General features: G+C 40.3%; 1 protein-coding gene across 28 annotated transcripts in view; it reads left to right on the top strand.

The window, feature by feature from the left end:
- LOC103176858 (poly(rC)-binding protein 3) overlaps positions 1-14,671 on the top strand; it is a 112,786-nt gene extending 98,115 nt beyond the window's left edge. For 20 of the 28 annotated variants that reach the window (XM_007890672.2, XM_007890663.2, XM_007890665.2 and 17 more), the window contains 3 exons: positions 5,096-5,148; positions 11,523-11,692; positions 14,241-14,671. In XM_007890672.2, coding sequence (XP_007888863.1) covers positions 5,096-5,148; positions 11,523-11,692; positions 14,241-14,277 — 260 coding nt within the window. In that variant the 3' untranslated portion in view covers positions 14,278-14,671. Of the gene's footprint in view, positions 1-4,610; positions 4,813-5,095; positions 5,149-7,177; positions 7,341-11,522; positions 11,693-14,240 lie in introns of those variants that run through there. The other 8 variants (XM_007890680.2, XM_007890666.2, XM_007890682.2 and 5 more) reach the window with 6 other exon arrangements.
- Positions 14,672-15,435: the final 764 nt, after the last annotated feature.

Below are 15,435 nucleotides of genomic sequence, written 5' to 3'. Positions count from 1 at the left end.
ATTGGAAAGCCATTACCATTTGACAACCAGGACCAGTTTCAGGTGTTCAATTGGTGTGATATTGAGTGACATTTCAGCATATGTACATTTCTAAGTCATGTTTGGTGAAGGTATTACCTGAATTGAATTATCCATAGAGCTGTGTTGGGATGGAATTTAACTCTGCCTGCTCTGTATGTCCATCTCGAGGGAGCAGCTAGCAGTAACCAAGAATTTCAAATCTGAAATATGGGTCAGTCATAATGCTTTGCACAACATTGATACCCATACAATTCCACTGGAACAGGATTCTAAACATCAAGATTGTATTGCAAGTGGAGTTGGAGATGGGAATATATGTGTATGACATAGTATTTAATATTTATTGCAGCAGTCTTAGTGAGTGAAACCCAATTTTAACAAGTAAGATTTTATTCAAGAATTCATTGAACATTTATGATGAGTATGAAAAGCTCACCTTCACTATACTGTTCTCTGGATCGCTAACAAATGCTTGAAAGCTGGTGAAAACATTACGAATTCTACCTGTTATTGATAATTAAATCAATATGTAGTGACTGCATCTTACTGAACATCACATGGGTCAAGCCTATTAATTATTGTTGTCCTACTTTCTCCATTGTTGTTCCCCCCACCCCTCTCCCTTGAAGCTAGTGCCTGCTTGTGACAGATACCACCTAATGAAACTAATATGAGATGAATTAACTGTGTCACAAATGGAGTACAGATGCAAAGGGAGACTAAGTAAATATTAGTTTCCACAGAGCCTGAGTAAAGGCAAATTGAGTAAGAATCATAAGATTACTCATAGTGCTGGTCAGCATAAACAAGTAGAAAAAGGAAGCTACTCTATGTCCAATTGAAGCTACAGTTTTGATTTTCTATTATTGAGAACCCGAACCTGGAAAGGGGTAGAGGAGAGGTGGCCAAAGGCACAGTCAAATAAATTGTTTTAGGTGGGTTTTGAAAGCCAAGAGGGATGAGATCAGGAGGGATTTTGGTAAATGGCTGAAAGCTTGTTATCTGATTTTGGGGTGGAGCAGGCAGAGACCATCAAGCAGGCCATAGTTGACGGAGTGGATAGAATGGTGAGCGGAGTAGGATGCAGGAGATCATAGAAGTAGAATGGGCAAAGCTGTGGAGGCATTGGAAGATACAGATCTTAAAGAATATTAAAGTTGATCTGTTGGGTGATGGGGAAACCCATTAGAGCTGGGTGAGAATGGCCACTGGTGGGTTCACAGAGCCTAGTGTGGGAGACAATGAGAGCTTCAGAGTTCTGGAACTATTGGATAGTAGATTTGGAGATCATATTGGGCATTGGAAAAGTTGAATCTGGAGGTGATAGTGGCCTTGGTGAGTGTTGGCATGAGATAGTGGAGGTGGGTGAAGTTGGGTGATTGAGGAAGTTGGCTTGGTCAGAGCCAGAATGAAAAGCTTAAAGTTGAGTTGAAACTTGAACAAAATGCTGTAATTCTGGACAAGCTCTGATTTTGTAGTGAGAATCTAGGAAGATTGATATAATAATAATAATAATCCTTGCATTTGATATAGCGCTTTTCACGTCGGGAGGACGTCCCAAAGCACTTCACAGAATATACTGTAAAGTGAATTGACTGTATATTTGTGGGCGAACGCGGCAGCCAATTGCACACAGCAATGTCCCACAAACAGTCGTAGATTGGAAAATGACCAATTTATTATTGTTTTTGGTTTTGGAGGGATTATTATGTCATATAGTCAGGCATATAGTCAATGCCTGAGGTGAGAAGGCACTGGAGGGAGCCAAAGAGGATAACCTTGGTTTTGTTGGCATTCTTGGAGGCCTGTAGCTCAGTGGTTAGAGCACACGTTTCGCAAGCGAGAGACCTGGGTTCGATTTCAGGCAGGGCGAAATGGGTGGCAAGTTTCTTTACTCCACACGCCTCTGTTTACCTAGTAGTAAGTAGGAGCCCAGTTGTTGGAGTCGATTGGCGGATCGCATTTCCGAGGTTAATAATTCCTTCAAAACAAAATAATAATAAATTGGTCACTTCAATCACAACTGTAAGACACTGCTGTGCGCAATTGGCTATCATGTTTCACCCCAAAATACAGTCTTTTCAATTTACAGTATATTCTGTAATGTGCTTTGCAGCGTGTTGAAGACGTGATAAGGCACTATAACAAATGCAAGGATTATTATTATTTTGCTTGAGAGTAGACGGGCAATCTGTATTGGTGGAGGCAGAGCTGGGTCCATATGGGAGTAACTCAATGCCTGTAGAGGACATTGATAGGAGGCTGTAGATGAGGAAAAGGAGAGGACTAAAGATAGAGCCCTGACTGCACCAGATGGAAAAGCTGTTAGAGAAGATGGGGTGAAGATGCTTAGGAAGGGATAGATAGGAGTGAAAGCAAGAAAGTGCAGAGCCACAGAGATGCATCAGGGAGGAGAGACTGGAGAAGGATGGAGATCCAGAACTCTGCCGCCCGCATTCTTACCCGCACCAACTCTGCTCCCCGATTACCCCAGTCCTTGCCAGACTGCACTGGCTGACTGTCACAGAAAGAATCGACTTCAAGATCCTCACTCTTGTCTTGAAATGCCTCCACTCGTCTGCACCCCTACCTCTCTGAACTCTCTCCTCACAACAGTGCCCGTTGCCTTCACTCCACTGGGTCTGTCCTCCTCCTTGTCCCCCGAATCCTCCGCTCCACCATTGGCGGCCGTGCCTTCAGCCACTACGCCCCAAGGATCTGGAACTCCCTCAATCCCTTTGCCTCGTCCCCTCCCAATTTTCAGGTCTCTGCTGAAGACCTTTCTTTTCGATCGTGCCTTTGGTCACTTTCTTCCTCCTCCCCCTGGATCCGTTACTGTAGAACACTCTGAGACGCCGTCCGGCGTGGAGGGTGCTATATAAATCCAAGTTGTTGTAGTTGGAAGACAGATCAACAGCTCAGGTAGGCATAGGGACCCCTGATCGCAGATGGTAAATATGTACTTGTCAGTATCTTAGTATTTGCAAAAGTCTTTCCTGTTTAGGCAGGGAAAGTAGACAGCTATCTGCCATTCTTGTCACAGCCGTGATGATGCACTTGACACGTAAGAAAATGTATCATCTCTCATATGTGTTATTGTGACAAGAATACCTTCCTCCCCAAAAACAGTTATCCATAAACCTTTTCAATATTTATAATACACATTCCGAAAACATTTTATAAATGAATTTATAAACATGTAGAAAAATGAAACAATTCTTGAATCCATCAGATATTCACTGAATTACATAACAAATTTTAGCCCAGTTATTTTTTGTTTGTTTGACATGAAATTTCTGTTGAATTATTACAATTTTATCCTCACTTGCCTTAAATCTCTTTTGGTAAATTTTAATATTACTTGACACAATGATCTTTCTCCCGGTGGAAATAAGTGACATAAGAAATCGCTACATCAAAATTCTAATGAAATTGTACATAACAGATCTTGCTGTAATTTTGCACTTTTGGCTAGTTTCCCTCTAGCTGACTCAGTTTATTGAACACGTCAAGTATTTTATTGAAGAAAGTGAACACAGGCGTATTGTTTAAAATGAGTTGTCAGGGATGAATTATGTATATTTATGGATGAGACCTCAGACCAAGTCATTCATACCTGTGTAATCTTACCATCTGTTATACTGAACAAGATCCATGAAAGATCAACTGAAATCAATGCATCATTTGATACTGTTCATGAGACACAATTGAGATCAGACAATCTTAATGACATAAATTGAAACCAGTTTATACCTGAAAAGTGGAAAGTTATTTTATATTCCTAAAATAACAAATCTTTTGTTCCAATGTTTTAAGTGTTAATGTCACATCAGTCTCCATATTGTCCAGCAGTTTTTTTTGTTGAATGGGAATGTCATTTAGGCACAACTGAGCTGTTCAAAGATTGTGTTTCATACTCGAGTTACGGTGCTATGTTCATGCACTCCAAGACGCATAGATGTTATTACTTATCACCGGGATAATGGTATGGGTGAAATTATTGCCTGTACTCTCCCCATCATGGTGGGAAGAGGGTAGGACAACGTCAAGCTTCAATCTGTCTATATGAATGCAAACCCATGTTCCAACTTCATGCATGAGTTTTACTATTCAGAATAAGGTGACCAGTGTGCATGAGTGCAATGCATGGAATAACAATATTCTGTTACATATCGGCAGATGTGTGGGCCAGTTCCTCACTCGGTTTTCTGTTTTCAGTCCCTAAGTATAATGAGAGCATAAGCTTCTTCAAAATATATTTAAAACCAAGGCCAGGTTAAAAGAGTGCCATAGGGCCAAACCAGCAGATGTCCATTGGATGATTAGGCTCAAATAATCACTTGGTTCCACCCAAGTTTGTAAATGAAGTGGTTTCACTACAGAAGATTTTATTCAAAGATTACACCGTAATTCTAAAAGTTGTGCTCTCAAGCTGCTGCCGCCATGTTAGTTATTATTTTTCCATTATTGTATAAAATTAGCCATTTGAATTGTTGACATCTGGGGTTTCTGGGGTTTCTACAGAGTATGGCATATTCTCAAGTCCACAGTTGTCATTCCATTTTTTTCCTTTCATCTCCTCTTTCCAGAGAAAACTAGCCTCAGAGCAGAGCACTGTCCTCTGAACTAATAACTATGGTCTGTGCATTCATGGACCAGTGACTTCCAATTTCAATGGGTGACTGCAGATCTGAAGAGCCTGATCCAGAAAGGTTATTGAACATTGTTTAAGGACAACTAAAGAAACTTCTCGTGCTGCATTTTATCCTAATGGAAAAAAAATCACCATTGCAAGAGTTGACCAAAATTTAAAATAAATATTGTGAAAATCATGGAAAAACAAGACTGGTGTACATGATCACACATTCCTTTCAAATTTTGAAAACATCTTGATAGTCATGCAGCCACATAAACTGATCGTCGATCAGTTTAGCAGGATGTGAGTAAATGAAGAGGCTTGGCTGTAGGGTGAAACTGAGCACTAATTATGTTGTAGAAGTGGAAGGGTTGCTCTGTGGATAACACACAGCTCCTGCTGCACACTGCTAATCACTTATTCCTCATATTTACACAGGTATGGATGCCAATCCCCAGGCCAGTACTCATGAACTCACCATTCCCAATGATGTAAGTGATATCTAGATAAAGGCATAGTTTTAAAACCTGCATCCTTTTTTTGACCTTAAGCTACAAGATTTGCTTGAATTCGATGGGGAAACCAGAGCGAATTCAGGCTAAAAGAATAGTGATACTGTGATTTAAGATGCATGATATTGATTCGATTTAGAATGTTTCTTGTCAAATCTCTTTGGGTGGGAGGATCAATATGCGCTGTTTGCTAGCTATGGGGAATTTATTTCCACCCTTGGGATGGATCGTCCATCTATAACCAATGTAATACAATACACACTTATATAGTGCCTTTCCCGTCAGGAGGATGTCTCAAAGTATTTAACAATGCTAAATGGGCACCTGAGCTAAGGGTGGGGGCCAAGGGAGGCAGGGAGAAAAATAACCGAAAGTGTGGTCAAAGAGGCACGAGTGACTCCACCAGGGGCGGAATGGCTGGAACCTGCCTGACGATTGAAGCACTGAATGAAAAGATCAGCAGGTGAACAGCGCATATTCACCCTCAGAACATGGTTTCATATTTAAACTGATGTTCGTGGCTGCAACTGACAAGAAGACGACATTAAGCAAATCTAAAAAAGGTTTTTATTGTTATGAAATGGCTAGCAGCAATTTCAGCTGTTGAATCACATTAAGAATAAGATGTCATTCAGCACCAGTTAGCAGAATTCTGCCCATGTGCTTGGGTGCATACACAGTGCTTATCATTTAAAGATTCAGTTGATGCAATAAGCTATTCAGTACTACAGCATACTTATGTAATACTTTGCACCATGCTATGTTCAACCTGCATTGCAGCTCAGTACCCGCCTGAAGTTAATACACAATGTTTCAGGCTAGGGCAGTGATCAGTTTTGATCTCCATACTGTAATGAAAAATGCTCTCATTTTCAAAGCTGATTGACTGCTGCACCACACATTTCAGAAGACTGTGCTGAACCTCTTCTCTTCTGTCTCAAATAAAATGTTTACTCTGTGGGGCAGTATCGAAAGTAATATTGAAGCAAATGTAATTTGTTGAAACACAATTCATGCACAAGTTTTAGGGCCTGAATATGCCTGCCCAGAAACTTACCCTAGTTTTGGGGAATGTTCCACATAGGTTGACAGACTATGCTGTCGGAACCATTTAGAAAGAACAATAATTACACAGTGAAAGGAAATGTCATTACAACTCCTGAGGGTTTGCACCAAATCCATTAACCAATGAAAGCTATGTTCAAAACATCCAGCTCAGTTTATTCCTTTACTGCATTTCTCCTGAAGGCAATTGCCTATAGTGGACTATAGACTCGCAAATCCAAGCAATCCTCAAATGCTTTTTCCAATTAACAATTCTCGATATGTCAATCCGGACAAAACAGTACACTTAGTGTTTACAGAGGGTTGGGGTAGATGTCAGTCGCATACAATCCTGTCGTCAACCAATGTCATATGTGTAATTTCACAAGAGATACCTGAAGAGTGATCAAAGTAAGCTCTGGCTAATTTTTCCCCATTTATGTCCCAGGAGCCCAATTACAACACACCCACTACAAGCCCAATTTGGATCAGCTAACTTGACATAAAATCATAATTGAACAGGGATGTTCCTACTCTGTGGAATTGTGCCACATCATGCAGTGGATTTACTCGTTGCCATTGGCAGAGCTTATTGTTAAGTGTTGTCCACATACTATAACACATCAACAGTTTCAAGGACAAGTAAACTACAGTATTTGGAAGTTTATCCATCCAACTTTCTAAAATCCCTTTTTTCCAGCTATATCATCATCTAATTACCATGAATGCTTTACCTTCTAGAAATGATTCCAAACCTTTTTTCTGAAACACAATATTTTTCTACTTTTAGCACCCAAGGTCAGCTTCAAACAACCTGGCCAAATATACATGTTAAATCCCCAACAATTTGCTACATCACCAAAAAGGATTCTATATTCCCAACAGTGATCTGAATGACTGACTGACTATGTCTAGGTTTGTGGTGTTGACTTGCCCAGACTGATTTCATTTTGAAACATTACAGGCTTCAAAGGGAAGATACTTTTATACCACCAGTCTAGCCTGGAACCAAACAATGCCCAAGATGTGCAATATGAATATTCAAACGCACCAAAGCACCCGGTTTTCCCAAATGTGAGGGGAAATTGCAACATTCTAAAATCCAATAAATGGAAATTACATTCAAATTGTGTCCTCTGTGCACCTTTTATATACATTTTATATACATTTTGACTTAAAACTCGATATAATTTAAAAGCAATTTAAGAAAACTGGATACACGGACAATATGGTATGTATGCATGTAGATCCGGGATCACTCATTTCCTAAACTTTCCGACGTATACACAACTTTAGTCACGAAGACAACTGTCGTGTTTGTTGAATGGTTGCTTCTATATCTGAGATAGATCGCTGCTGCAGTTAGCGTGTAGACTACATTCAAAAATGCAAATTCCCCCCAACGGCCTGGCCAACAATCCTAGGTTACCTGGTTATTCACTTCATGATTTTGCTGCCACAAGTGTTTGTTTTGATTGCCTACAAAATTCCATTATACTAGATAGTATTTAGCAACGATTTGAGTCGCTTCAACCTGGTAGGACGCTATAGAGGTTTAAAGAAACAGTTTTCAGGTTGACACCATACAGTAAGGCAGTAAAATTGAGCATCTACTTTCATAATCTCTACCAATTGTTGACAATGTGCTTTAACATATTTTAAGCCTTTGATTAGAACTAACAATTTAAGTAGTTACCAGATAAAAACAAATCTGGATATAGAGCGAGCTAATGTTGCATCGATCTGTCTCCCAATGTTTGCTCTGAGCATTTAAAGGTCACTAGATGTGACATAAAGGTTTCAAAATCTCAACAAGCATGATTTGCAATATGCAGTACCTTTCAGAAATGTACTGCATATTGCAAATGCTATATCAAATGCAAGGATTATTGTAGAGAAAATGGCTCAAAGTGCTTTACAAAGACTGAATGGGATCTCAAACTGGGAGTGAGGTAGGCAGCTAACAAAGGCACAATTAGTAATTAGATAAATGGGTAGGTAACTGTTTTAGACCGGTTTTAAAAGCAGAGGGAGAGAGAACAATGCAAGGGATTTAAGAAGAGTTCTAGTAGGTTAGGGCTAAATGACTGAAAACTCATTCTAAAAGCTCACTAAAGTTATTAAGAGCCAGATTAGTGGTTGAATGAACACAGAATGAGATGATTTCATAATTTGTTTTATACGGAGTCCTCTCGGACCACAAATTAGAGGCACCAAAAGGCTCCCCCATGAGGAATTTGAAAGAATAATCCTGGGCCACTCTCAAGCAACTCCTAATAACCAACGCTGATCATTTTAATTGGGGGTAGTCCAATGAATTTGCTAAATGTCAATTTATTGTGGAGTCCTGTAGGTTAGTGGTTAAAGTGCTCGCTCACAAGTGAGAGGACCTGGGTTCAATTCCCATGCAGGGTGAAATGTTGGGCAAGTTTGCTTACTCCACACGGCTCTGTTTACCTTGCAGTAGGTAGGAACCCGATTCTTAAATCGATTGGTGGATTGCTTATCCGAGGTTAATAAACCCTTCAAAATAATAATAATTTGGTCACTTAATCCACGACTGTTTGTGGGACATTGATGTGCGCAATTGGCTGCTGCGTTTCGCCCACAAAATATACAGTCAATTCACTTTACAGTATATTCTGTGAAGCAACTTTGAGAAGTCTTGAAGACATGATAAGGCACTATATCAAATGCAAGGATTATTATTATACTTCTAATTTCCTTAGCTTCCTGCTACCCCCGCCTTCATTTGAAAGAACAGGCAGTTGAGGTCACATACTTCTTTATGGTGATCTATGTCAATGCTGAACCACAAGTAGGTTTAAAAGCCTGTTGTAACAAAAGAATATAGGATTGGAAGATCTTGGACCACATTTATTATAAAAAGTAGAGCAGACTCAGTCTGACTGTCCACACTTTTAAACTAAGTAAATCAGTGTCTCTTAAAAGTCAGTAGCTGACTGGCATATTAAATCTTGCTCAACAGAATTTTTCACTGGCCAATAATAAATTTCTAATGACACCAAGGCATTTAAAGCTGAATTTGAATGCACTGACTGGCATTAACCCGCTCTGACAGCTATAGGAAATGGCTGGAAGCCAAAGAAAGATTGCACATTAACAATAAAATGTTATTTAATTTTCCTGTCACAGAATGCAATAAACAGCCACATGTGTACAATAAATGTAAACCTTTTCATAATGCAGATAGATGGTCTATAGCAGCACTACAGGGATATTTGGGAACACGGCAGGTTGTACTGGAATTGAAGATATAAGTATTTATTTGGCTAGATAGCTAACTGTGAGCATATCCAAGCTGCAATTCTTTTTCTGCTTGGACATGCTCGCAGTTAAATTGCCATTTAGGGATTTCCGCAAATCCCTAAATGGCAATTTATTGACAAATTAGAAGCACCAAAAGGCTCCCCCATGAGGAATTTGGGAGAATAATCCTGGGCCACTCTCAAGCAACTCCTAATAGCCAACGCTGTAATTGGCAGATCATTTTTCCGAGGGTAATAATCTCTTCAAAACATAAATAATTTGGTCACTCAATCCACGACTGTTTGTGGGACACTCCTGTGCACAATTCGCTGTTATAGTTTGCCCACAAAACATACAATGAATTCACTTTACAGTATGTTCTGTGAAGCACTTTGGAGACGTTTCAAAAACATGATAAAGCACTATATCAAATGCAACGATTAAGGATTATAATGCAAGACCAACAGAAGCAAAAATCTGTAAGCATGTAATATGCCAACAAGAATGAGATTTCCACATATCCATGTCATCTAGACATGGATAATTTCCTGTTTTTAGAATGGAATGTGTAGTCTTTCTGGTGTGACGCCATGCAATTTACCTAATTCTGGTGAGTATTGGACATAGGTTGGCAAGAGCCAAGCCTTAGGGACGCCTGCATAAGGATACTGCTGAGTTTAATCAACCATATGCTTCCCATTGTGAGCACAGGCTGGCAAATTGTCCGCTACTTGTGCAGCTGGGATAACCCTGCAAATATTGTTCCTTTGATGGTAGATTACTACTACAGTTCCTTCACCAATGCTATGTGAGCTGCAGTGATCATTTGCACTTATATAGCGCCCTTCATGTAGGATAACAACTCGGAGTGCTTAAAAGCTTTGACATCACTTTGATATGTCAGTTTTTATTTTTAAAAATCTGTACAAATTAAAAATGTAATCAAAATAGATGGGATATCTGACATATTTGTGCCCATGCACACATACTAACAGTAACACAGTACCCATACGATAATTTCAGATCCATAGTAATTTTAATAAGATAATAACAATTACTTTTAGTTTATTTGATCTTCAATGTTGCTTTTCTGTTTTACAAATGCTCTGAACATAACAACAAACTTACACTTGTAAACAACTTTCACGTCGGGAGGAGATCCCAAGGCGCTGAACAGTCGGGGATCATAATGCTTTCCCGAGAGCTCCTCCAAAATAAGCAATGGCTCCTTGATATTTGGTGATTTCCTCAATGCTTTCATGTTCTTAAGCAATTTGTCATCTTGAATAGCGAGTCATGTCGAACAGTTATTTAGCTCTGACTGGTCGCTTCTGCTGTTGAATTCCATTTGATCCAAACCCTCAGCATCAGGTCAAGCTACAGTTTTTTTTAGTGTTTCAGCAAAACTCGAGCCAGTATGTTCCACTACATTACCGATTTAATAAACTTAAAGCAATCGTTCTAATAGCTTATAAAGCTGGTAGTCATCCGTCATATCCCCATCTTACCCTGACATTTTCATCGCCTGCTTTACCAGTAACATCATTCTAAAAAAACTGCAAACTCAGTCGCAAGAGAGGTGCCGACGAACAGGCCCCTTCTTCCCAATTGATCTCATTCTTTCACCCACCCTACCCAACCATCTTCCCATTACAGCATTAAGATGTCCACGGTGCTGGCCTCTACCACTGTTTGTGGTAACATGTTCCATATGACTGAAGGAATAACTAATTCCTAATTAAAGTTCACTTTCAAAATGGTGTCACTAAGGCTGTGACCTTAAACTTGGTTGGAAGCGTTCAAGACAGAAATGGACAGATTACCAACTTAGACTAGAATGAGGGAAATTGTATTGGCAACAAGTCTGGAAGGAGATGTGATGATCTGTGCACGCCTTAAAAATGAACCCAAACAACCAAGGAAGTCAAATGGACTCAACGGCCTTATATTGTGTCCTTCCAGATTCAGGTGTTTTGTCCAGCAGTTTATTTCTTATATTTAACACTCCTAATTTTTTCCCCCAATGTTTTTCTTTCTAGCTAATAGGATGTATTATCGGCAGACAAGGAACCAAAATCAACGAAATCAGACAAATGTCTGGAGCGCAGATTAAAATAGCTAATGCAACAGAGGGTTCAACAGAACGCCAGATCACTATCACAGGATCCCCTGCCAACATAAGCCTTGCACAGTACCTCATAAATGCAAGGTAAGGCAATCCAGACTGATATATCGTATGGGGGTCTAATTTGTGAGGTGCATTAAAATACCTGAATAATTGGAAGGCAAGCTTAGTTTCGCTCAGGTAGAATGACACTCATTCACTCTGCGTGAGTGGTTCCAAGTTGAGCTCTTGTGGACATTAACGGGCTTGTCATGGAGAATCAGATGGTGTTTACAATGCATGAGGAATGGATGCACTTTTCTGATTTGAACTTTTCATCATTTTTTCCCTACATTTCATACTTCTCAGGTGGATAAATCTTCCTTTCCCCCTTTCTTACCCCTGACTTCCTTGTCCTAGTATCATTATTCCTTCCTATTCCAGTGGGAGAGGAAAGCAGACTTAGGGTCTGTTAACAGAACTGTTAAGAGATTTGGAAGCAACAAAACTGAGGGGAGAGAAAAGAATGATGAGTGTTAGTTTGCTTAACAAAACTCAAAATACTGCAGATGCTGAAAATCTGAAACAAAAACAGAATTCACTGGGAACACTCAGCATGTCAGGCAGCATCTATGGAGAAAGGAAAGTGAGTCAACGTTTTGAGTCCATGACCCTTCGTCAGAACTGGGATATGTTGGGAGGAAGAGACCTTTAAGAACTAACAGGGGGGAGACAAGGCAAGGAAGACAAAGGAGAAAATGGGATAGAGAACAGGGGATGATCTGACCTCTCCATCCATGGTCTCCTACGCTGTTCCAATGAGCCACAGTGCAAGTTCGAGGAAAGCTCCTCATCTATCTGCTAGGAACCTTACAGCCCTCTGGCCTCAAAATTGATTTCAATAATTTCAGACCATAACAGCTCACCTCCCCCCACACTAGTGTATTCTTAGGCAAGTTTTGACCTAAGTCAATGGATAAATCCCATTCTTATATCTCACATTTAATGTAGATCCAATAGATAGGATATGCAAAAGATAGGATATGCAAAAGATAGGATATCCAGTAGATAGGATTACATAGCTCAGATCAGATCATTGAATTTATGAAAATGATTGTTGCAGACTAAGCAACAGCTCTATGTACTTTTGTAAACTTCATCCATGTACTTACAAGTAGTCACTACACTTAACAATTAATCCTGTGAAGCACTTTGAGACGTTTCGATGATGTGATAAGGCACTATAGCAAATGCATTATTATTTTGAATTAACGTTCATTATTGAACTGTGCTTATCTGGTGGACATCAGGGCCTCCTCTTCCTCATCTATATGCTTCCTCTTGGCGATAGCATGACAAATCTAAACTTCCTATTCTGGCTACGAATCCAGGTCCGCTGATGTTCTCTCGGCTTGGCTCGCAAACATCAGGGACTGGATGAGCAAAAACTTCCTGGAACTCAATATTGACAAGACGGAAGCCATACTCATTGGCTCCTGTCAACGTCTTCTATTCTGTGGCTCTGACCTTTGCCACCTCCCCGGCCTATCTCTCAGACTTACCGAACCAGTGCCCAACCTAGGCGTCAGATTCGACCCATAGCTGTCCATCTTTCTTCATATCTGATCCCTGACCAGGACCGACTTCCTCCACCTCCGTCACATTGCCCGCCTCCGACCGTACCTTATCTCAGACGCAGCCAAAACACTTGTCCATGAGTTCGCCACCTCTTGACTCGATTTCTCAAAGGCCCTCTATGCCAGTCCCCAGCTCCACCGTGCACAGGATCCAACTGATCCAAAACTCTGCTGCCTGCGTATTCGCCCACACTAAACTCTGTACTCCCATTACACCAGTCCTAGCCAGGATCCCAATTGCCGAACGGATTGATTTCAGACCCTCACGCTCGTTTTCAAAGCCCTTCATGGCCTGCACCTCCCTACCTCTTCGACCTGTTTGTTCCCCAACCCACAACCCGCTGCCTCCGCCCGACTGGCTCTGGCCTTTTTCATGTCCCTAGTGCCCTCGGTTCCACCATTGGCGGCCACACTTTAAGCCACTACACCTCGAAACTCTGGAGCACTCTTCCTCTATCCCTTCGTCTTGCCCCTTCCTATTCAACTGTGACTACGGTCACCTCACCCATTTCCCCGGCTCGGCGTCGTGCTCCACCACTGTCAAGAGCTCTGGGACGCTACCCTGCGTGTGGGGCAAATATAAATGACTTGTTTGTTATACTGTGGAGTCCTGTAGCTTAGTGGTTAGAGCTTTTTCGCCTCGCAAGCAAGAGACCTGGGTTCGATTCCTGGCAGGACAAAATATTGGGCAATTTTCCTTACTCCACACACGGTTGTTGAGTCGATTGACGGATCGCTTTTCTGGGGGTAATAATTCCTTAAGTAAAAGCAATAATCACTCAATCAAGCAATGGTCACTCAATCCACGACTGTTGTGGAACACTGCTGTGCGCAATAGGCTGCCGCGTTTCGCCCACAAAATATACACAGTCAATTCATTTTACAGTATATTCTGTGAGGCACTTTGAAACGTCTTGAAGATGTGATAAGGCGCTATATCCAATGCAAGGATTATTATAATTATTATTATTGAACTTATTTCTAATAGTCCAATCACTTTTTTTTCTTTCTTCCAGGCTAACATCTGAAGTCTCTGGAATGGGTTCCATCTAAATCATCTTTCTCTGCTATCTGTGTCATGTGACCATCCTACGCAAACCATAAGCACCTGCTCACACCCTGTTTGTAAAATTTGTATATGAAGTCCTGCCTCATAGACAATACTTAGAATGTTTAATTTTTAAAGAATTATAAAGTTTGTTTCCAATTCCAAACCGTGGTTCCTTTCTTAATTCAGCAATGGAATTGATACCAGACTCTCCATCCTTTACCAGTCCGCGCTTTAATATAGTTTTTCTCTTCCACATTTACTTAAAATTAACTATTGCTTGCAAAAAATGTATTTGCATTTCCTCTGTATACTTTTAGTTAAGTCATTACAGGTGACATGATTGCAACCTCTTTTTATAAAAAATAAAAATAATTAATAAACCTTGATGTAACCCAAGTACTCTTGTATGGTGGTCATTTGTAGGAGTTGATGAAGAGAGGAAAATGGATGGGTGAAAAGTCAAGGAAGTACAACTTTTACAAAACATTACGTCCCTTTACTGTGTCTGGGGACTTTACAATTAGTTGTATTTTCTTTCAATTTTTTTCCTTCAACTCTGTGCACGGCATGCTGCGTGCTGCTCTAGTGTGACTTCATTAGAGTCTGGCATACTCCTATCCTTGAGAGGATATGAAAACTGCAACTGATCTGTTCCCGCTCAACTACTATATATTGTAAACCCTTTCCTCAAAAAACAAAAAGGTTGAAACATCATATGTCACCACTAAATGTAATAAGCATTCTCTTTTCTTTGAAATGCAAATTGCTGTTAATATCTATGAATTAAACTTATTTATGTGGCAGCTGATTTACAAGATTCATGGCAGTTGTGGATTTGACTTATCAGGTTTGGTGCAAAGTACTTGCAATTATCAGAAAGAGTATCCATTTACATGCTTTCAATTTCTTATTGAGTGAATCCATTAAGAAATAACATAATTGAAACCCCCAAACTATGTGCAGGCTTGAATAATATACCTCATAAAGGACCTTGAAACAACGAACAGGCTTCAGTGAAGACAAAAAGCAAAATACTGCAGATACTGGAAATCTGAAACAAAAACAGAAGTCGCTAGGAACACTCAGCAGGTCAGGCAGCATCTATGGAGAAAGGAAAGTGAGTCAACGTTTCGGGTCCACGACCCTTCATCAGAACTGGC

Source organism: Callorhinchus milii, unplaced genomic scaffold (assembly GCF_018977255.1).
Source record: "Callorhinchus milii isolate IMCB2004 unplaced genomic scaffold, IMCB_Cmil_1.0 Scaffold6, whole genome shotgun sequence".
In the NCBI taxonomy this organism is placed as follows: domain Eukaryota; kingdom Metazoa; phylum Chordata; class Chondrichthyes; order Chimaeriformes; family Callorhinchidae; genus Callorhinchus; species Callorhinchus milii.
This window is presented reverse-complemented; position numbering and strand designations above follow the sequence as displayed.